At 44.8% G+C, this 22,861-nt stretch overlaps 1 protein-coding gene across 3 annotated transcripts in view; it reads right to left on the bottom strand.

Annotated features, from left to right (window-relative positions):
* APPL2 (adaptor protein, phosphotyrosine interacting with PH domain and leucine zipper 2) overlaps nt 1-22,861 on the bottom strand; it is a 51,649-nt gene that overhangs the window by 8,228 nt on the left and 20,560 nt on the right. For all 3 annotated transcript variants that reach the window (XM_005899062.2, XM_070370228.1, XM_070370229.1), the window contains 12 exons: nt 19,534-19,621; nt 16,943-16,984; nt 16,773-16,831; nt 15,666-15,812; nt 12,302-12,384; nt 8,903-9,061; nt 7,305-7,493; nt 5,821-5,863; nt 5,659-5,715; nt 5,471-5,559; nt 1,402-1,560; nt 1,194-1,246 (listed from right to left, as the gene is read on the bottom strand). In XM_005899062.2, the coding sequence (XP_005899124.1) occupies nt 1,194-1,246; nt 1,402-1,560; nt 5,471-5,559; nt 5,659-5,715; nt 5,821-5,863; nt 7,305-7,493; nt 8,903-9,061; nt 12,302-12,384; nt 15,666-15,812; nt 16,773-16,831; nt 16,943-16,984; nt 19,534-19,621 (1,168 nt within the window). The remainder of the gene's footprint in view (nt 1-1,193; nt 1,247-1,401; nt 1,561-5,470; nt 5,560-5,658; nt 5,716-5,820; nt 5,864-7,304; nt 7,494-8,902; nt 9,062-12,301; nt 12,385-15,665; nt 15,813-16,772; nt 16,832-16,942; nt 16,985-19,533; nt 19,622-22,861) is intronic.

The raw sequence follows: 22,861 nt of genomic DNA, 5'->3' as shown, positions 1-22,861 counted from the left end.
TCTTATAGAAGAAAATGTATTTGAAGAAAGTAAGACCTGATGTTGGATCTCACTCAATTTATGCACATCATTTATTACTGAAAGGCAGTGATGACATTCCATAAACTCTGGGAGGTCTCAAACTGTTAACTTATTTGATGCTAATGAGCTTACAGTATTTGCTTCTTGATAATGACACATAACCTGACAAACACTAACAGCAATCACAGCTGGAAAATCATGAAGAAGGTTTGAAAGATGTTTTTTTTTCCTATAAGAACAATAGTTCTCCTTTCCACCATTTGAAAGTAAGAAGCCTACATTTTCTTCACTTGTCTTCCCTATTAGTATCCTAGCCCCTAAAAAATAACTGAATGGTGAAAAAACAAATTAGGAAAATATAACTGACATGTTATATAAACGGTTACTCCCATATGAAGATAGTTTTTACAAGTTTGACGTTTTCTGTATAGACCGGTAACAAATAACGTGGACTGTGAAAAGTCAGCTAGAGAGTCAGATCTGAGGCACAGCCTATTTAATAACATCATTTTTCATTTTTTTGCCTAAAGCTATGAGGAATGCCTCTTCACAAGTCCTACTTTTAAATAAGTGGCATTTCATTCTAATGACATTCTGTGGCTTCAGTCAGGAAGCTGTGTTAAAAAGGCCTTGCCAGCCTTCTAAACTGTCCCGGCTGGGAGCTGCAGCTCTGTGGGGCAGCAGGTTAGCTCTATCGGGTATGTTCTTATGCACCTTACAAGAATGTAAATCAGACAACAATCTGAATTATAATGAATTAAATAATTTTTATCCCCCCCCATATTTCATGTCATCTTCAAATTTAAGAATGAGTTATTTTTGAAATAGCATATTTATGACTCATCTGGATTTTATCCTCTTGGAGTCTGTTTTGCAGTAATGTGATAGCACATTTAGATTCAGCAACATTGCTCTGCAGGAGCTACAAAAAGGTTATGGATGTGGCTAAATGGTACAATGCTTGCAGAAAATCTTGCACGCCTCAGTTTTTACGCTAGACCTGTTCTATCGGCACTGTGTCCTAATGAGTTTTCACACACAACATCTGTGGGTCATAATTTCAATTCATAGTTCAAGTCAAAGCTTTTTGGAACATGACTTCACATCTTACTTCAAGGGCCCTGATTATTCTGTGCTGGGCAAAGAAAAAGCACACAAAACAAGCCACTTACCTTCTGCTTCTGGAAATGTCGCATCCTCAGTTTCACCAAAGGGGTTGGTACGCCTAGGGGGACAGCCAGAGTCAAAACAATCCCAAGGGCTTCAGTTCAAAGAACGCTTAACACCTGAACTCTACACCAGAAGGGGACGGTCTCTGGGGGTGGGGGGCGGGAGGGGAACGACATTCTCCCAGAAATAACCTCCCTTATTAGCCCATACCTGCCGCCTCTGTTCTGATCAAGGAATTCTGTAGCAGGAAGTACAATGTCAAACTGAATAGGTGTTCCAGGTGCAATCAGTTGTTCAGCTTCGGGTATAGTGACTGTTGCTTTCGGAACTATCTTGTCATTTTCCATCTCTGAACTTTTCACGTTCTGGCTGGGGTACAAAGTTGAAAAAAAAAATTTTTTTTTAATGCCTTTTGACCTTAAGTTTTTACAATCAAATGAATACATGTCGAATGCCTATGTGACTTTTACAGGTAGATAAGGGAGAAGATGTAACTTACTCTACCAATAAATCTTTTAAGATGTCATTCACGTCCGTAGTTAAAATTCCTCAGATATTCCCGTTACCTACAGCTGGTTCTGTGCATGACATTCCACATGATGCTAGACTGCTTCTTCTATTACCTATTAATTTCCTGTATCTTTCTCTCTTTAAGAGAGGTTTTTGAGGGCAGGAGCTGTAGCTAAATCATATTTATCACTTGGTACACAGTAGGCACTCACAAATGTTTGCTGAATGAACACTACATTTTGGCCTAGCAGTCAACCACCTGGCTCTCCTCCTCCTGAGGGCCTCCCTCTCCCCGCCCTCTGCGCCCTCCGCTGTGCTCCTCCTGCCAACTCTGCCTCAGTTCCACTGCTCACCCACCCTCTCCTGCACTGCAAACAGCAGCTCAGATCACCCTCCAGCCACCAGGCCTTGCAAGCCAGCCTGACCCTCTCCCTCCTCTGCAGTCCTGCGTTTCTTCTCAGGAAGTCAGGAGGACAGTCTTGGACCTCCGTGTGCCTCCGGGGCTTAGCACTGGACCCACACATGCGGTTTGGGGATTGTGGCCAGAACAGTACAGCACTGTCTGAACAGTGATTGACCCTGCCTGTTCTCTTCCCAGTGTCAGCATGCTGTAATTTAACCTTTCATATGTTTATAACCTTTTCTCCCCAGCTAGAGTGTAAATGCCTGTGAGGGGTAAAGAATGTAAAAGTATTTTGATTTCTTACATTATTTGAACCAAAAGAAGACTCTCAGTATCTTTCCATTCATTTGATAGTTTGTGTATCAGTATTTCAAATTTCTCAAGTGTGTCAGTAACTTAATATGTTGTAAGGAACTATTTTATAGTATCATCTGACAAATGAGCACAATCAATGGAAAGTGGACAGAGAAACAATAGAATAGTAGATGATCAGTACAAGGAGAGACACTTAGTTTAACCTCCACTGTTAACAGAAGAGGAATCCACGGCCTCTAGAGAAGCTGATAATGCTGACTGGACTCGGTCATCTGGTGGGTGAGCTAGATTAGGAACTGAGTCTTCCCCACAGTGTCACACTGCCTTAGTAACCAGAATGACAGAACCACACCTGCTGTTCAACGCAGTCTTTAAGAGGGGAGTGTGATACAGGTGACTCACTGGAGGAAGGTGTGAGTCTGACTTCCTTCACAATCTGTCCCTGTCTCCCTCCTTCCCAAGCTCATCTCCTCTCTGGCCTCCCTTGGCTGACCATCACCTAGTACACTGATATCCTTTCAGTTCCCAAAAGACACCAAGCTCTTCTCTGCCATTCAGCCTCCACAGCTGATGCCGGGAATGCAGTATGTCTGGCTCTCTGCAAGAGAGGCTACTTCTCATCTCTTCTCAGTTTAAATACTATCTCCCCAGACAGCCCCTAAATTGGTCTCCTCTTTATTCTTTATGACAGCATTCTTATCTTTACCATAACAGTGCTTTCCTGTATTTCAACTAATTTACCTTTTGCCTGTCTTTCCCTACAAGTCTGTAAGTTTCATGCTCTAGCTCATTGCCTTGCCGCATACTGGACATTTAACAAGCGTGTGTTGAACAACAGGATAAATGAATGAATATTAGATATAAGTAACTGCAGAATGAGTGAAGGCCACACATGAGATTTTCTTGGAAGTGAACAGCAATTTGTCTCCAAGAACACAGTTTCTCTGCTTCATTCCCTCACTCTCATCAAAACCTTTATCCTTAATGAGTTGACCCTAAGAGAGTACCCCACCCTCCACTGCTCAGAGACCACCTGGCAGCTGTGTGTCACCCTTCCAATCTCTGGGCAGATTTCAGCCAGTTGGCTACAGTCATTTTTTTCTAGGGATTCTTCTATGGGGTCCTTTCTAAGAATGTGGTTTACATATTCTAGAACAGAAGAGAAAAATCAGTTACTAAATCTGAGCTGCAAACTGTTTTTTCAGAAAGCCAATCACACCTAATTACTAACACTAACTGAATTCTGGCACTCCAGAAAGAGCGTTTTAAGAGTGGGAAGAGGTGGTCTCAGAGGTGGTCTAATTCATTTCATGTCAGAGTTGGGACAAAGACCTGCAGTGTTGATGACTCAGGGACATCTATCTGTGTTCAGAGCAGAGCTGTTGGTAAGACCACATCTAACTCCAGCCTAGTGCATGTTCTCCACTCTGTCCCCCTCAGACTCGCATGGCTTTACAAAGAGAGGACAGACACTGACCCAATCCGAGGCTCAGAGAGGAGCCCCACTGGCTGGATCTGTATTTCCGTTTCCATTCATAAAGTGCTTTCCTTAAAGCTGCACTTGATAAGCATGCTGCTGCTGCTGCTAAGTCACTTCAGTCGTGTCCAACTCTGTGCAACCCCATAGATGGCAGCCCACCAGGCTCCCCCGTCCCTGGGATTCTCCAGGCAAGAACACTGGAGTGGGCTGCCATTTCCTTCTCCAATGCAGGAAAGTGAAAAGTGAAAGTGAAGTTGCTAAGTTGTGTCCGACCCTCAGAGACCCCATGGACTGCAGCCTTCCAGGCTCCTCCATCCATGGGATTTTCCAGGCAAGAGTACTGGAGTGGGGTGCCATCTGATAAGCACGCTACTTGTGTGTAAACTGGTATCCTTAAATTAGGGCACTGGAGTGTTCTCAAGACTTGTTGCTTCTTCCTCATTTTTGTTTCCTTGGCTCAAGTTCTCCTCACAGGACATCCCATGGGGCCTTCTGCCCTTCTCTTCTCCCACCCCACCCACTCTCTCCTCGGGTCACCAAGCAGTCTTCCCACGCCGTTCCGACTGCCTCCCCACTTCTCAAAGCCTGCAGTCCTCCACTGCCATTCTTTCACAGTTGGACTCAACCTGTCTTGTTTTATCTTGTGTTCTTCCTCCTCATGTCCCCGTGTTGGCTGTGTGAACACTGGCTCCACATTGCACAGCACTGAGACCCTGGGAAGTTACTTAATCACTCTGAGCTTTCTGACAACTTTCTTCTGGAATCACTGGACAGTATCTGTAAAACACATAACGGGGTTCTTCCTACCGTGCTATTGGGGTGCCTGATACACTCATGATTTAACTCACCCTTTGATACCATGCTTTAATCAGCTTAACAGATAAATCAGCCTTCTATTATTTAACCAATGGAAAATCCCACTTAGATAAAGGGTGGCATTCCTAGAATAAACCCTAACGCAGCATTCAAAGTAAGAGGATAGCTGTCCATGTGAAAATGCTCACTATAAATGACAACAGCAAGTAAAGGAAGGGAAGACGACCAATGTATTGAAACAGACAATAATAATTGATGGAAGAGTGTGGCGTTAAAGCAACAATTATGAAAAGTAAAAATATGAAAAATACATATGTGAAACAAATGCACATATGAAAATACCACTGTATGTGCTGATAAGGCCTGCAGCTGTAACATGGACACACAAAAGGTGATTTTTTAAAATTATTTTTAAAATTTTTGTTTTGGTTCCGTAACTGTTGATACTGATACAAATGTGGGGAGAACTCCTGACTAGCAGACACTCAATGCACATCCTATTTGCTCAGGCTGAAGCTGCATGGACCCCAGGAATGATGCTGATGTTGAAAGCTGACAGCTTTGAATCCTGGCTTGGCCCCCCGTCTGTGGTGTGACCCTGAGCAAAGTGTTTACCCTTTCCTGGTCAGAGTTACTGTTTCTGTAGTATAGGGCTGAACTGGCAGATCTGGAAGGATGAAATTTCTAGTACATGTGAAATTCCTAATACAAAGTTTGGCTCCACAAAAGCTACTTTTCTTTTGTCCTTTAGTTACCTGGGGCATGGACTTTCTTGTTTTTTTGCAAAGCTTGTAATTGGAGTCACTGCTTGGAGAGCCGTCTGATTCAACTTGATGGCGACTGCCTAAAAATCCACAGGAAACACACTCAGGTCCAGGAGGTGGACGCTTATCTTTCACACTAAGAAAAGTGCTGAGATGCAGGTGGGGTGGCTGTGAATTACCTCTGGGTTGTCAGTCAGGTAGATCTGTCTGGAGATGTTGTTTATTGCACATATCCACTGCAGAGAACATAAACAAAACAAAACAAAACCAAAAAAAAAACCCTGCTGAATCCCAAAGTCATCCACCATACTACAACAGAATGAAACAAACGAAATCTTTACCTCTTCATTTTCCTTTCTGCTTTCTGCCTGGAGGATTATTCCCCTGAAATAAAGTACATCTGAGTAAGTGCTGCCCAGATCTCTGTGACTGGGACATACTTCCCTCCCCTGGGCCTCAGGTTTTCCATCTCTACAGTGAGCAAGCTGGACTCAGAACCTGCTAGCCCAAGGTCATGATTCTGCAGCATGGACCATCTTGTGGCCCTGCGTAGATGATCCAAGGTGGCCAAAACTGTGGCCTACCACTCCTCCAGCCACACCCAAAGAAGAACCTGCAGCCATTCCACGCCTTCCTAAGAACTGAATCTCTGCATGCCACGGACTGGGAGTAAGACACACATAATACTGCCCTACTTTCATAGAGGCATTGCTCCTGAAGGGACTCCATACCTGCCAGTTCCTGTGTTACTCATCCCATCTCTGGGAGCTGGGGAACATGGATCATATCCCTATTTCTTATCTCAGGGAAGTGAAGCCCAGAGGAATTTCATAACTGCCTGGGACTGTGACTAGAATCCAATATCTCCATTCCCAAGTCATTTCCCAACACCCAGGGAGGAAGGATGATGTCTAAATATGCTCTGCCATTCTGGGAGAAGAGATAGTCTACACCATACAACACTGCTCCTTCCCCTGAGAATCTCAGCTCAGAAGCCCAGTGGAGAAAGGAAATGTAAGCAGAGCAGCTCTGAGCACAGGGCCACTCCTCCCCACAAGCAGGTGAAGCCTAGAACACTTCACGGGGCTCTGGACTCTGAAACAATTTCAGACCACTGCTCCAAGTGAGAGGGGATCCCGCTCAGACAGGGTCTACTGTGATGATATGAGGCTGTCACTGTGTAAGTGTGTGGTCACTTCAGGGCCCAAGGTGCACAGCAGTACATGGGGACAGCGTGTTAATGAAACGACGCTGCTGCAGCCGAACGTCCTGCTCACATCAGCTGTGTCAGCTGGAGGAGTGGACTCCTCAGGCAGGCACCCACTTTCCCCTTTAGCTGCACAGCCAACCCCCATGATGCGGACACAAAGGCTTGTCTAGTAACAGGAAGAGCCTGGCACCACCCCTCTCTTTGAGTCTCTACTGATCAACAGCTCCTTCCATCGCTCTCTACACATGTAGGTCACCCCTTCTCCAAAGCCACATACAAATCCTCCCTGGGACTTCTTTTTTTTGGCTGCGTGGCATGCAGGATCTTAGTTCCCTGAACACGGATCCAACCTGCACCCCCAGCAGTGTTAAGCATGGAGTCTTAACCACTGGACCTCCAGGGAAATCTCCTCCCTGGGACTTCTTAAAAAAGGCAGGCTGGACTCCATATGGTCTTGTGTCCTTGCTTAAAGAGAACATAAAACCACCCTCCGGGAAGGTCGACATCACCCAGAGCGGGGCCTCCCCCAAGGAGGGCCAGCACAGAGTGAGCTAGGAGGCCCTCGCAGAGGCGGACTCACTGCCCGTTCCTCCCACATAAACCCGAGTGGCCTACGCTTTTCCATTGGGAGTGGTGATCTGGAAGCAGTATCGTCGGTCCTCACAGTCCACCGCCATCACCGAGCAGTTGTCCAGGTCCTGGATCAGGCCCCCGGCCACGGCGCCCCTGGGCTGGCACATGAGATTCCCGCCTTGGGTGAAGAAGTAGAGTCTCTCCCAGGTGGTTGAGACCAGCCCTGTTTTACTGTGAGAATTGAATTGTGAAAAGCCCATGAGCATTAGGAAGCATGAATGGCACCTCAAGAGTCTTGCTGCCTTTTTATGGGTATTGGTAGTGTTTCAGAAACGATGGGTTTCTTGACATTAAAGTAAAAGTGCTTTGAAAAGAATTCAAGTGCAAAGACTAGCAGGAGAGGGACAGTGCAGCCTGAATGAGTGGGGAGATGACAGGCTCTGCTGGTCCCAGGGCCAGCTCCAGGATGTGGGCGGGGACACCACTGCAGCCAGACTTTGCTTCTCAACCCAGTGTCAGCCATCGGACACTGAAAACCTAGAAGACCACTTCACTAGACTCAGAGCTCAACTGCTCGAAATCTAGTTACAGAGTTACCAGGGTCACCTCAGCCCACAGCACATACCGCAGAATCCTGGGCACTTTTTATCAGACTGGGTTTTGTTCCAGCTTAGATGTTATTCTTGTTTTGTGGGCTGTTTACAAGAGAAAAATCCAGTTCCTGGCCAGTAACACCAGAACCTTGTGGAATGTTCTGCACAGAACTAAAGGAGATACATGGCCTGTGATCTTGACAAGCTTTCCAGACTTTTGAAGAGCTCTACCCTGGAAGGAAAGCAGCGGGCAATTCCTCTTCATACCCCCTCCATTTGGGGGGCGTTGAATATATTTGCTTCATTCAGTGTATGGAGTGTGACTATGCATGGGGCACTAGGTTTCCTGCCTCAATAATTACAATTTCCAAAAATGGTAACAGCTAACACTGGAGTGCTTATACCTGCTAGGAATTACCTCAGTTAATCTTTGTAGCAATTTTAGGATGTAGGTTCAGTTTTCAGCTTTATTTGACAAATGAAGTGACTGGGGGCCCAGCCAAGCCAGGGTGTCTGACCAGTGGGAGTTCACCACTGCACCTGCTCTGCTCTTAGGCTCAGGTAAATCTGAGTGTCTCGTTCATTTGAGATGGGCAATTGGAAGACCTGAAGGTTAAATGTGAGATTCAGTCTACAGAAATCTAGACGACTCTGAAAAGTTCCTGGCCCTCAAGACTCTGGCCTCAGTGCTGGGTCACTGGCACACTGCTCTCACCCACTGGGGGTCTGAGGAAGGGTCTCAGTGGTCTAGGACGATGACCAGTAAGAGCAGTCTACTTACAAATGGCCCTGGTGAGCAGGAAGGGGTGGCCTGTGGTGTCTTGGAGTCCATGTACTGGGTTCTTACTCACACGACTGTTTCAAGCCCATCTCTCAGTGCAGTTTGGGAGCTGGCCCAGGTCCTGTGTCCCAGGCAGGAGGGGCGCCTGGTGGGAGCTCTTCCCCACCCTCACACCTCCCCCGCCTTTGATGGGGCACGTAACAGGTGCTCTTCAGCCACTGCTAGGGAATACAGCTTTCAGATGGGGGCGGGCAGAGCACTCTTACTTTCTAAGATTAAGGTAACCGGCCTTCTGGATGAGGTTCCTGTTGACCTGGGGTGCAGCCACATCGAAGTCTGGGGTGTAAACAGCTTCATCGAGAGAAAGTAATTCTTGCTGGGATGCCCTCATCTTCTCTGCTTCCACTTCTAGTTCCACCTGGATGCTTGAGACAGAAGGTGTCAAGTCAGTCACTTGTCACAGCAGATGGCAGAGCCTCCCCATGGCTTCCTACCTCACACAGGATACAAAAGGCTCCACCTGAGGCCCTGAAAGCTGAAGACCACAGGGACTCCAGTCTGTTTTACTCAAAGTGTTAACAGGACTGCTGTTTTCAAACAGAGCATAACTGAATAGCACTGGGTGAGGCCTGAATCCAGGTAAGCAGTTACTCTGCCGACACAGTGGTGTCCAGGCTCAGAACTACCAGGGCGAGTTTGAGAAGGCAAGCCCAACCTCAGGAGCCACAGGTGCTAGCAGCTGTGGAAGTGCCAGAGAGGCAAGAGGGAGACGGCCGTCATTCATGCACCCACCTACCCGCCATCTAGGCAGGAGTGGAGACGGCCATTGGAGACTGGAAAGCAACTAGAGCGCAAACACAAAGGCAAGGCCGATGCTTTTCCCTTGTGTGACAGCTACTCAACTGCCCAGAGATGGCCGGAGATGGCACGGGCTGGCGGGCCATAGTTTGCCCATGGTCTGGCTTTCATTTCCTTGTGCCCTGAAGTGTGGAAAACCTGGAAGCTTTACCTTGAAACAAGCAGCTGCCCTTTCTCCTCGATAAGGTGAGGCCCCAACAGCTACCACACCCAGTGAGGACAGCCTGGGTTATAAAGTCTTAAACACAATCTGCCAGGATGGTCCCTCCACCCAAGAAAACAAACTCTAGAGGCGCTGCTCCACTTCCCCACTGCGGTAAGGAGACAGGACTGAACTCCAGTGTTGATTTCAGAAGGAAGCCTGGGGGCCAGCGAGTCCAGGGTTTTAGAATGAGCTCCTCAGCATTTCCTTTCAAAAGCATTCTGCAGGTGAGTGAGCTCAGGCTTGGTCATTCCATGTTCTCCTCTTACAGGTTCAGTGTCTACTGGCTGGGTCTTGTTTAATGTTTCCCTGATACAAGCAGGCAGTCTGAGTTAATTTTGGCTATTTAGACATTTGAATGGAATGCCTGGGGCTCCACCAATGAACCTCATTAGTTTAACCTGCCTGTCACTGCCAAGGCTGAGACAAAGAAAGGAGAAAAAAAAAATTAAGCGGTAAGGATTTAGAAAGAGGAAGCCAAATGTATACAGAACCTTGTAGGCTCATCAGCTTTTGTGAGAAGCCTCTGACGATCTCACGAAAGGTAAGCATGCTTACCCCCAGGAAAGCCCTCATGTGAACCAACACAACATCGTGCACACAACTGCAGGGAGCTTTTAGTAGCTGTCCCCTCCCCTCCCCCACCCATGTGGACTCAGGCTCAAAAACTCTGAGCTAACACAGGAACTCAGGAACAGGGTAGAAAAGTCACCATCTTCAAATGTTCCCTTCATAGTTTTTTTGGTGTTTTTTTTGTTTTTTTTTTTTACAAAATCATGTTTTATTTAATTAAAAAGTGTGTGTGAGAAGGAACCAATAAAAAAGGCTGAAGTGTTATCACTTGGAGTAGGATTAAAAGCAAAGCCCCTGGCACCAGGGGTGGTTTGAAATACCACCCATGTGGGTTCAGGCTGGGTTCTGAATCCTCCCACAACTGGATGGGAGGCCAGGCATCCATCTCCCGGGGAAGCACTGCAGAGCCCAGGGCCGCCACGAGACACCGTTCCCTCGGCCTCTCAGGTGGGCTGGCTGCTGACATATAGCAGTGCAACATAGGCTGGCAGGGGGGGTAGCAGTATTCATCTACTCACCAGAAGAAAACGTAAGGGATAGGAAAATGATAATTCTTAATTGAATGCTTTCACTGTTTGAACCAGGAGGTTCCGGGGCTCCCAGGTTCAGCTGGGAACCCCACCTGCTGCCTCTGTTGCAAAATGCCTCGTCAGGCAGCAGAAGTGCAACTCACAAAAGGAGACCCAGCTCTCAGGAGCAGGCTGTGTGGCCAGGGCCCAGTCACGAGACTGTGGGAACAGCTGGTGCCCTGGTGACGGTTCAGAGAGACACCGACAAGGAGAGAGGACGCGAGCACTGCAGAGTGCCGGAAACGGGCACAAACGTCCTGCCCTCCGTTAATATAAAAATCTAGTCCACGAGAAAACCCTGAAGCACAAGAAGTTCTTGCAGACACAGAAAACCATGGGATTCTGAGAGTTAAGGCAGGATGAGAGAGGCGGCGAGAGATAAGGGAGAGAGCGTTTTGCAGTGACAAGTTAATGGGCTCCCTATTTTCATTTTTTCCTGACACTCCCAGGGGTTCACAATCACATTACAAGGCAGGAAACTGAATTCAGATTTCACAAACTGCTTTCTAACATAATTATAAATTTAACGTGCATCAGCAATCAGAGGAAAAAAACAGTTTAGGGACTTTTACCAAGTAATATATGCTTTCCTAAACCACAACTCTCCCCGTGTTGCCCAAATAAATTCTACTCCTTGGCCTTTTAAAGATACTTTGAAATGCACATCCTCAAGAAAATGAACAACACTCATTTTTCCACACAAAATAAGATCCTCTACTTATATTTCTATTTTGTACACTGACTTATCAGTTATACATCTATATATACAGAGAGACAACATTTCTATATTTCAGGAATCGTGAGGAGTGCTCAAGGAACCGCACATCTGTGCTGTTAATGAAATGAGCCTGGCGTTGGCGGTGCCTGGGTGCCTTCCATGAGTTCACCAGCGGGGACCCTGATGACAGGAAGCAAGGAGACTTGGAGCAGCCGCAGCTTCAATTAAACGTGGGCAGGACAGTCTGCATTTGCAAGGCTGAACTGCAGTTTGTTAAATGAATTTTAAAAAGGCTTAATGTCTTATTTATCTATTTGTCATTCACAAATGATGCTGAGTTTCCTGAAAAGCTGCAGCACTTCTGGCTAATAACCCCATTAGCTCTCAAAGAAAAAAGCAAGCCACTCTTCTAAATTGGACTCATAGGCTTATAACGTGAAGATCTTAAGAAGAGGAACTTGGACTTAATGGGAAAGTACCCTTGTGGACATTTTAATTTTTGTTTAGAATTTGTAGTAGATAGGACTCTGGCTCCATACAAGTCAAGAACTGCAGAAATCATGGCTTTCCAAGCACACTACTCATAAAGAGCACAGCAAAGAGATGGGTGCCGTCTCTGAGCATTTATGGAGTGGAGGCGGTCAGGGTAGGGGGCTCTGTGGGGCCCTCCCCTCACCTTGCAGAGAGACTGACTCAGGAGAAAAGATAAAAGGCAAAGGAGATTCAAACCAGAGCACAGCATTACCTTTGAACCATGTCTGCGACGGAGGATAAGAAGCCGTCCATACTCTGTGAAAACATCTCTGCTCCCTTCTTAAAAAAGTTAATCTGAAAGATACAATTATGACATTCTGAAAACTGTCTGGGAAAGGTGATTGACAAAACTCATGAAATGTGAGCTTGACAGCACCAGGGAGATTGACACTAGCGGGCCCTCCTGCCAGCAGCACTGGCTGCCTTCCAGCTGAGCCCCAGCTCACCAGCCGAGTTAGTCCCAAAGCCCACAGTGCCTCGGAAGAGGGAGAAGGGTGGAGCCTGCTAACTCGCTAAAAGGTTGTGAAGACCAGAGGTAGTGTAAGTGCTTGGTACATACCCCCCTCATCAATAACTCCTACTGATAATTATTTAGATATTATCATCTGCCTTTTTCCTGTGTGAATTTAGAGTCAACTCTTCAGGGCCAGTACTAGGTCTTATTCACCCTTGAGTCTCCGGCAGCTAACACGGTGACATGCACAGCACCAGCAAGAAGCAGAGAAGCAGTGTGCAGCTCTCAGTGAAGGGAAGGCCACTCTGACTGCCTCTTCTCACCAAGCCACATGTGGCTAAGAACACAGGCCGGACAGACGGTGACCTGGCTGCCAGCTTGCAGAAGGAAAATGGGGCTGAAGATCCTTAAAAGGCCCTTCCAACTCTGACATCAACTTAAAGGGGACTGTGTGTGAGAAGGACACAGCAGGTCTGTGGCATTGGGTAGGTGCTGGACACTGGGGGTGGCGCTCTCCTGCTCCCCATCATTCTGATTTGGAAGCAGGTCTTGCCCGGGTGGTGGGCATGGGAATCAACCTTTCACCTCTAAGAGGATGGGAGGTGTCATTGATATAGTTCTGACATCCTCACGCCTGGCCCCCCAGACACCCTGGGGAGGCACATACACCAGTGTTCTTAGTTCTCACGGTACAGAAACACAGTGCTCGGGGTATTCCTAATGCCAGGAATACCTGCAGGGAGATGCCCTGGCTCCGTGACCGTGGACCCATACAGAGATAAACACTGTAAATGCCACTCTGAGTCCCAGAAATGTTAAACATCAAAGTCTGTTAAATGAGCATTCTACATTTCTGAGGACACAGCACGAAGGTGGCTTTTCCTCTGCTTCCCTGCCCCGAACTCCTTGGAATTGATACTCTAAGTCCATACCTCAGCTCCTCTACTATTCTGTAAACACTGAGGGTAGAGGCTCATGCAGTCCTTTAAACAACCTGATGGAAAGAAGGCATTCACCACCGGCTTATACAACCACATGATGTACGACTCACCCTGTAAATACAACTTTTTTTGTGTTCTCATGTACCTGTACACAGATTACAAAACCTCAATCTGTGGGGCAGGCATCAAGATTGAATCATGGCTTAATTGGAAACCTGTTTATTGAGGGCCAGAGAAGGAAAAACTGGAGTCAAACCACCTTCACTAAAGGGGGTGGTGCTGAGAAGTCTCACTGGTGCAATATCATCCGAAGACCTCAGTCCGTGGCCCTCTGTGAACAGCAGAAGTACTGTGGTCACATGATCATCAGCTACAGAAGCAGATGCTCTGTGGGCAGTGGGTACAGAGGGCTGATGAGGCAGGAGGACAGCGAATGCTTCAGAATCATCCAAAGATTCACGGTGTCGGACAACAACCTCGTTTACAGGAAGGAACTATAGTTTTTATCAGAATTCAAAAGTCTGCAGGGTGAGACTTTCATCCAGCCTTCTGTCTTGAAATCTGCATACTTTTCATATAAAAAATGAAACATGCCATCCTCTGTCCTCAAAAACGATGCTGCCACCACCCAACAAGGATGTGTGCTCTGCTCTGCCTTCCTAGGTGCAGGGGGTACACCAGCGCTACTGCACCCGATGTCTTGTCTTCCCCTCTGCGGCCAGGTTGGGAGACGTGCTGGAATCCTTGGCCGCGAAAGCCAGTGAAACCAGTCAGTATCAAACCCATCCTTCGGGCCTTGTGAGGACCCTCCTCTGACCAACCCAGCTCCCCAAACACTGACCCGTCAGGCCCGGAGCTGTTCCTCTTTCTGAGATGCTGAGTCCAGGTCCTTCCCTGACTCGGGGCCTCTAACTGAGAAGGAATTACTGCTCCAAAGGCAAGAACTGCTAATCAAGGAGGTCAGATGTAAGAAGAGGTATTAGCAAGGGAGTACTGGCATTCTCTAACAATGCCAGGACAAGGGCAGGGGCAGAGGGGCAGTATTTAGCAGAAGAGGGGAAGGCAGCGGAGTGTGAGTGAGTATACACGAGTAGACACACGTGCCCCTTCCGAGGAAGCTGGGCAGTGCCCAAGGATTTGCTGAGGACTGGAGCCCACAGCTGGACAGCGCTCATGTTTGGTTTAATCCAGCTTTACTCAGCTGACACACAGATTATATTGCTCTAGTTAAATATTACCTCTGAAGACATAAGCGGACCTTACTGTCCCCACCACTAAACAATGTAACAAACATACTGAGAAGAAAGCTAAGCTTAAATGTTTGAAGGTTCTCTCTTATTCTTTTTGAATGAAACGGATATTTTATTTTTTGGAAATATATGTATTTTTAAAATGTATTTTAAAAACAATAGATGCTCACATGTGGGATTTTTTTTTAAGTTGCTTTTTTCCTTCTCAACGTTTTTCTTCTTCACATTCCCTTCTGTTCCTAGAAGGTTAACTGAGAAGATTCCCAGGTATGTTTCTCATGTGCCCAACTGAGGTTCTGGAGCCAAGCTAAGTGGGGCAAATGCAGGGTAGGGGTGGAGTGTGAGGGATGGTGTCCCAGGTCAAGGCCCCATCCTGAAACTGTAGCCTCCCTGCAGACAGTGTTCAGTAGCCCGTGAAATGAGAGGAAGAAGCTGGATCAGTATTCTACAGAGACTTCATCAGGCAATGGCAACGTTTCCCCATGCCCCAGAAGCCAAGGTGCTGGCAATAACCTCAGCAAGGTTATCTTGTGAGAAGAGCCTTTCCTACACAGAATACAAAGGAACATGCGGAGTCCTGGTTGCAGGCCCAGTTCCACCAATCTGGGAGTCAGAGGCTTCTCAGAAAATTGGACCAGGCCTGGCTTTCATTGGAATCAGACACAAAGGCCATGCTGGCTCCTCCCCACGGGAGTCCTGGGAACAGGCCATTGTTTCCTGCACATGCAGCCTAACAAGTCCAGCTCCTGAGGACCCAGCCCCTCTGGAAGCTCTCCAGTGCTGCATCTAGTAGCCTCCAGGAAGGCTGTGCATCTGTGTTTCTTTCTCTGATGATGCTTCCATGTCTCCTAGGGGCTTTGTCAGCAGAACACCACCCTGTTCTCCACAGCTGGTCAGGTCTGAGGCCTCGGGGCAGGGGGACAGCCCTACCTGTCCATGGGCAAAGCCCAGCATGGGCTCCATCATGGCCACGCGCTTTCTGTACTGCAGCGCATTGAGGGCACAGTAGTACTGAAGGGAGGAAAGGTGCTGTTTTCGCCGGGCTGCGGCCACCTCCTTCACGATTTCAGCCTTCACCTGGTTAAGAGGGGAGAGGAAAACCAATGGCAAGCTGTCCAAAGCAAGCAGCAATTCTGTACGAGCTGGCAACTTCAAAACATGTTTGTTTATTCATTAGAGCAATATTTGTGACAAAAAACATAAGGTTCTCCCTCAAGTTTTTAAAAAGTCAAATTAAAAATTCCAAAATTAATGGCATCTCAGTGTTTGTGAGGGTGAAGACAAGACTTTCTGCTGGCAGCACTACAAAGAACTACAGTCCTTTAGGAAAACGATATGGCAGCATGCAATCACAGCCACAAACATTCTGCTTCACTAGTAAGACTGTATTCCCGGGAAATCATGGAACGGAAGTAAAAGTTATATATCTGAAAATTTCGATATTCTCTATGTGTGTGTGTTAGTCATATAGTCGTGTCCAACTCTTGGCGACCCCATGGACTGTGGCCCGCCAGGCTCCTCTGTCCATGGGATTCTCCAGGCAAGAATACTGGAGTGGGTTGCCATTTCCTTCTCCAGGGGATCTTCTTGACCCAGGAATTGAACCCGGGTCTCCTGCACTACAGGCAGATTCTTTACCATCTGAGCTATACGGAAGTCCCTGATATTCTCTATAGCAGCTAAGAAGCTAGAAAGCATGAGTTAAAGAATCAGAGTCTACATCCAGGGCAAGGAGATCAAGTGCCTGAGTATATATGAGTCAGATAATCATATGAGGTATCAAGCTTAAGTTAGAATCATTACATGATTATCATTTTACAATGGTTCCAAGTTCATGTTTAATAAACTAGTTTGAAAAGCTAGAACCGAGAAACAGAAGTCTACTTAAGAGATTCGGAATAAATATTTTTAAAAATTCATGTGTAAGAAAAAAAAATTCATCAGGACACCCTCAATGCCACAAATTCATAACAGGAAAACATAAAAGAAGCTTAAATAAATGAAGTGAAAAATAACATGGAAGGTAGGTTTTCTTACCTTTTCATTCTCCTTTTTTTTAGGAAGCCTGCTATATTTTGCCATTGAGAGGTCATGCTCTAAAAATAAACAGATATTTTAGCACCCAGATGGGTTGAAAGGCAAGACATTCATTCAGCATCTCTACCCACAAACTAAACCCTCATACCAAGACCAGAGAAGATGCTTACCGCTGCTGGCAAGTCCGAAAAGATCCTTTAAAGTGCTTACTTCTGAATAAGAGAAAAGAAACATCTTAAAACAAAGAAAAAGTATGCCAACCCAGAGCTCTGTGCTTTCCCAGGAAAATAAAGACATGTACATGGAAGGGGAGAGTCTTCACCAGCACTCCCAGGTCCTGGTGACTGGGGATGCTTGCTTTCATGAAAAACTTCTGAAGTGATCTAGTATACTGTACTTGCAACAAGCCAACACCAATAAATATTACCCCATGTAGGTGCCACACACATCATGTATAAAGACGGCTTAACAAAGTCTAAGACCGAAAACACAAAGTCAACGTTAGAGAGCAATGACCGTCCAAGGTTAAAAACTTAAAAAGCACGGAGATATTTAAAAGGAAGAGACACTTTCTACAATTCTAAAATAATCCATTTTTACTTTATCAACAGAGAAAAAAGCATTTTCACATTTTGTATGTTGCTTTTGTCTCAAAACTGCTTCCAGCTTATAAATTTCACTTCACATTTTTGTTATTCTTTCTAATATGGGGGCTACTTTCTGCCTTTCTATTCTTTAATTTTTCTTTCTTTCTCATCTTTTACTTCCCATTGGAGCAGTTTTAGAGTTTTTTCCTTATCAATTTTAAATCACCTGCTTAAAAACTCTTGTATTATCTTAATTCAGATTATGTACTTATACTGGTGGGTAAGCAGGCTTCCCAGATAGTTCAGTGCTAAGGAACTCCTCTGCCAATGCAGAAGACCCAGGTTCAATCCCTTGGTTGGGAAGATCTCCTGAAAGAGGAAATGGCAACCCACTCCAGTATTCTTGCCTGGGAAATCCCAGGGACAGAGGAGCCTGGTGGGCTACAGTCCATGGGGTCGCTAAAGAGTTGGTATGACCCAAGGCAAACCCTTCAAATCTCTGTCTTGGTGTCATCAGAAAAGGATAACAACTTTTTTCATGAATACTAAGAGACTTTTCACTACTACTGGATACTTTTATTCTCTTAAAAAAAAAATTATCATCCTGGTAAATACTACTATTCCACAAGTTGAGCCCTCTGGACTAACAAGGGCCACGTCATCAAGGCTGCAGAGCATTCTCAAGCTGAGGTTCCCACCAACAAACCTGAGAAACAACAGTCTGACCATACAAGTCGTCAGGGGGGATTCTTCTGTCTCCAAAAGACTTAAGAGTTCATTTTTTAAATGACACCCCTACATGTTTCTAATATTTTCATTTAGAGAAAATCTTTTTTTAAAACGCACTCAATGAAGTTTTCAGTTACCACTGGATAAACAGCACAGGACAGGACTGTATTTAGGTCTGGGATTTACATGCGATTATAGATGAGCAACACTGAAAAACATACAAAAGTCTGCTCAATCGAGGTTTCTCTTCATACAAGCTGACATATTATGTATTATTTTTTATTTATCAAGTGTTACTGCTGTCAAACTGCCCTTGGGTGGAGTTTATGCCACTTCTGCCGTTTCTCTGTTGGCCTCAGGTGACATGATCACAGGGGATCTCAAAGCGAGGGGGAAGAAAGCTTTATGTTTACGATTTGGCCTTCCATGAATGGCGTCTTTTCTGCCTAAAAAAACTTTAAGGTGCTGTATTTTTAAAGAGGAAGTACTATCCTGAACAACAGATCTTTCAGTACTCAGGTTCAGACTTTCTGTTCTGCAATTTTTTATATTGGTGTTGTAGAAAATACAATTCTTTACTCTCTGAGCAATGAATATTTTCAATGAAATAAAAATGGACAAAAGGACTAGAAAATCCACATTCCCAAAAGTAATATCAATTAAGCTTTTTCAAGATTATTTTTTCACTACCTTCATTTCAAATGATATAAAATTATTCTAAAGTTTTATTTTAGTTGAAGAACCAAAATTAACCCAAAAAGGCAACTAGGCTCTCTGAACTAGTCACATGTACTACCTCCCACTAAATGTGAGCTCCACGGTTGTACACAGCTATATCCCAGAATCGAGCACACATACTGCATGGTCCCCACTTTGAACTTTCCTCCTGAAGCTTTCCACTTACATTCCAAAGTATTCATGGCTCACAAGAACTGCATGCCTTTACAAATGCCCCCAACATGAGTCTGGGCAAACTCCGGGAGATAGTGAAGGACACGGAAGCCTGGCATGCTGCAGTCCATGGGGTCACAAACACTGGACATGACTTAGCGACTGATCAACAGCAACCTGTAATATGAGCCTTGTTAACTCTGTCTACTTGGTAAACATTTATTTATCAAAACTCAGCTCAGAGATCTTCTTCTCTAGGAAGCCTTCTTTGGCACCCTACCTTCAAAAGGGTAATAATAATGCCTGTGTGCTGTTTCTGTTCCCTGTACAGCTCTATCAAGCTGCCCTTGTCACATTACAATTGTTTCCAACTCTATTTTCTTATTAGCCTTTGACTTCCTTTAGGTGAGCCAAGAACACTGTGAGGATTTAATAAAAGCTGAAAAAGAGGGTACTTCTCAATAATCCACACACTTAAAGAAATAGTTTCAGGAAAAAAAATACTTAAAGAATTAATATTCTGAAAGTATATGCACTGAACTCAAACACTTTACCTGTAAGATCCTTTTCTCGAAATTGTATAATTGGTAGAACCATTGTGTCTGCCAACTGTTTAGCCAGCTCTGTATGGAGAACATTAAGCTGAAAGAAAGAGAAATCTATTGAAGAAAATTATACCTACTATTTCTGACATTGTCTTATTTCACCGAGTGATCACACTGAACACTTCCATGTGGTTAAAGAGCTCAGTTAGACTTCTTAGCAAATAAATTACCCTTCATAAAGCAGTAAATGTCAGAGGCTAAGAGGTATTAAAAACTAAAGGCAAGGTTCTAACTGACCAGCGCACCATTTAAGTTTGCTAAAGGAATTTCTGATTGGAGAAGGAAATGGCAACCCACTCCAGTGTTCTTGCCTGGAGAATCCCAGGGATGGGGGAGCCTGGTGGGCTGCCGTCTATGGGGTCGCACAGAGTTGGACACAGCTGAAGCGACTTAGCAGCAGCAGCAGCAGCAGCAAAGGAATTTCTGAGCCCATGGTTATTGTTTGCTTACTGGGCAAATTCTGGCTCTGTGTTCTGGATGTGAGCCACATGCACACATCCAGAGAAGGAGAAGGAGAATGCTCTGATGTGTGGGCAGTAAGGTGAGCACTCTGCCAGGCCTGTGCGTGCGCGTGCTCTCTCAGACGGGGCTGAGGTCATACCTTAAAGACTGGCCTGCTGGGAACCCTGCAAGTATAGGCACTCGGGACCTGGGAATTGCCATGGAGAGAGAAAGCTCCCTGCGGAGACAACCCAGCCAGATTGCAGACCTTTCCAGGAGCAAGAAGGCTATATTCAGATATGCTCCTCCTCACCAGTTAATTTCCACAGCTCTTGATTCTTTCCTCTCTTCCATCACAAGGCCTTACTAAATCCTGTCCTCGTAAAGGGTCTAGGAGAAATAAAAATCATCACCACCAGCACTAACACTTTGGAGCACCTCACGCACCACTTTGTGCGCCTGCTTTCTGTGCTTTTATATCACTTAGTTCCCATCTACTGTGTCAGATGGGTATTATTTATTATCCTCAGTTTTATAGGTGGGCAAATAAATCTCTAAATCTAGAGAGCAAATAAGTGGAACAGCTACAATGTTAATCCCTGGCTACTGGGATCTAAAATTCACGCTCTTTTCAAAATATTGTCTGGGATACAGTTTGTCTTTCACGCTCACAAAGTGGCTAAAACATTTAACGTGTGGTAGTTGGTAATGAACAGTGGAAGGCCCAGACTTCCAGATACTATGAGGATGCTCTGGGATTCCTGTTGGGTGTACAAGGAGAAATCACCCAGCGACTGTTTTTTGGGTAAATGTTAGGTGAAGTTTCTTTCAGCACCGATCAGTCACATGCCCGCATCCCTTTTGCACACAGATCTCCCAACAGATCTGGTCCTTCAGGGTGGTGCTTGCAGAGGCTGCTCTGACAAGATTAAAAACTGGCCTAAGGTCAACCATCTGTCAGGCAAGGGAGCAGCTGGCCAGTCAATGTTCCCCTTATCTTTCAATCAAGCCAAAGAATTGCAGTTGTTTTTTTTTTCTCCCTGTGGAGGAACACATGAAGACAGCCATGCCAAAAAATGCATTAGCACAGAATGTGTTAACTACTTTTCCTGAATAACTGCAATAAGAAATGTACCTTTTTTTTTTAAACTAACAGTTAATTAGACGAATTCAATGAACTGGCTCTGCATCGAATGCTCTAATTATTTAATTTAATCTTTATAACAGCTTGGTTAAGTGGACTATCCTGCTTCTGTCATTTACAGATGAAAAAAACCAAAACACAGAGAGGTTAAATGGTTTTCTTTCCAAAGGTTATATACCTCAGGAATGGCAAATTTCTGAACTATACATTTTCTTCCTAATTTCTTCTTAAGGATCAAGGGATCTGTGTCACCAACTCTTTACTTTGGGGCTTTGGGAGGTAAGGGATAATCACTTCCAAACACACCACCTCTGCTGAGAAGTGTGCAAAGAGCACAGACCATCTCTTGGCACTTCAGTATCATCACACAGAAAATGGGCATCACAGCATGTTCCTTCCATGACTCTTTTGAGGATAAAACAATAACGTGAATAAGTAACACTCAGAGCAGAGGGCCTGACACACACTGGGCAATGGAATCAATAATGTCAAAAATTCCCTGTCTCAGATGCACTAAAAATAAGTAATCTAGAAACCTTGCTTTTGGTGAAATCATCAAGGATAAAAATCTCTATATGCCTATAACATCAAAGATCTGAATCCAACATATCCTATTAAATATAAGTGACACAAATCTCTATTTTTAGTTGGATTTTTCAATTTCTGAGTCAAATTACTTCTTTTGAAAAATTGTCAATCTGATATAGACCCAGGTAGAGAAAACTACCTCAAAAGTTACTCTCCACTTCCCACCTGAGTTAACTGCTTTCACTGGCTTAAGTCTTGACATCAAGAGGCTTGTGTGAAAAGTCACAGTGCTAAGTTTCCAGAAGGCTATGATACTGCCTATAAAAATCACACCTCCAAGCTTCCATCCTTTTGGAATGATCATTCCCCACTGAAAGAATCATCACTGGCCAATAAGTTCATGAAAAGATGCTCAACATCACTAACAGTTAGAGAGATGCAAATGAGAACTATAATGAGGTATAATAAATGCTGAAGAGGGTGTGGAGAAGAGAGAAGGCTCCTATACTGGTGGTGGGAATGTAAACCAGTGCAGCTACTATGGAAATCACACAGCATCACTTATGCACGCAATTTAAAATATGACACAAATGAGCTTATTTACAAAACAGAAACAGACTCACAGACATAGAAAGCAAACTTAAAGTTACCAAAGAGGAAAAGGTGTGGCAGAATAAGTTAGGAGTTTGAGATTAGCAGATATAAACTGCTACATATAAAATAAAGAACAAGGTCCTACTATAGAAGCACAGGGAACTATATTCAATATTGTGTAAGAAACTATAACGGAAAGGAATACGGAAGAAAAAATATATATCTGAATCACTTTGCTGCATACCAGCAACTAACACTGAAAAATCAACTATGTTTCAATAAAAATCAATTCATTAAAAAAAAAAAAAAAAAGAATCATCATTCCTGCCCAGGAAAATACAGTTATGAGTAAAGATCTTAAAGTAGAAATCCTAATTTAGGGTTTCGACAAATAACCACATTTCCTTAGCAACTCTCTTTTGGTCAAGAAAACATAACTTCAGTGAGTGCAGACTACTGCTTCTCCCCCTGGGTTATTCATTTACTGTTAATTAAGAAAAATTCTTCTCACCTTCAACAAAATTACTTGTTGCTCTTCTCTAATTCCATTTTCCATTCATCTTCCTCCTC

Source organism: Bos mutus, chromosome 5, assembly GCF_027580195.1.
Source record: "Bos mutus isolate GX-2022 chromosome 5, NWIPB_WYAK_1.1, whole genome shotgun sequence".
Lineage (NCBI taxonomy): Eukaryota > Metazoa > Chordata > Mammalia > Artiodactyla > Bovidae > Bos > Bos mutus.
The sequence above is the reverse complement of the archived record's forward strand: the minus strand, read 5'-3'. Positions and strand labels throughout refer to the sequence as shown.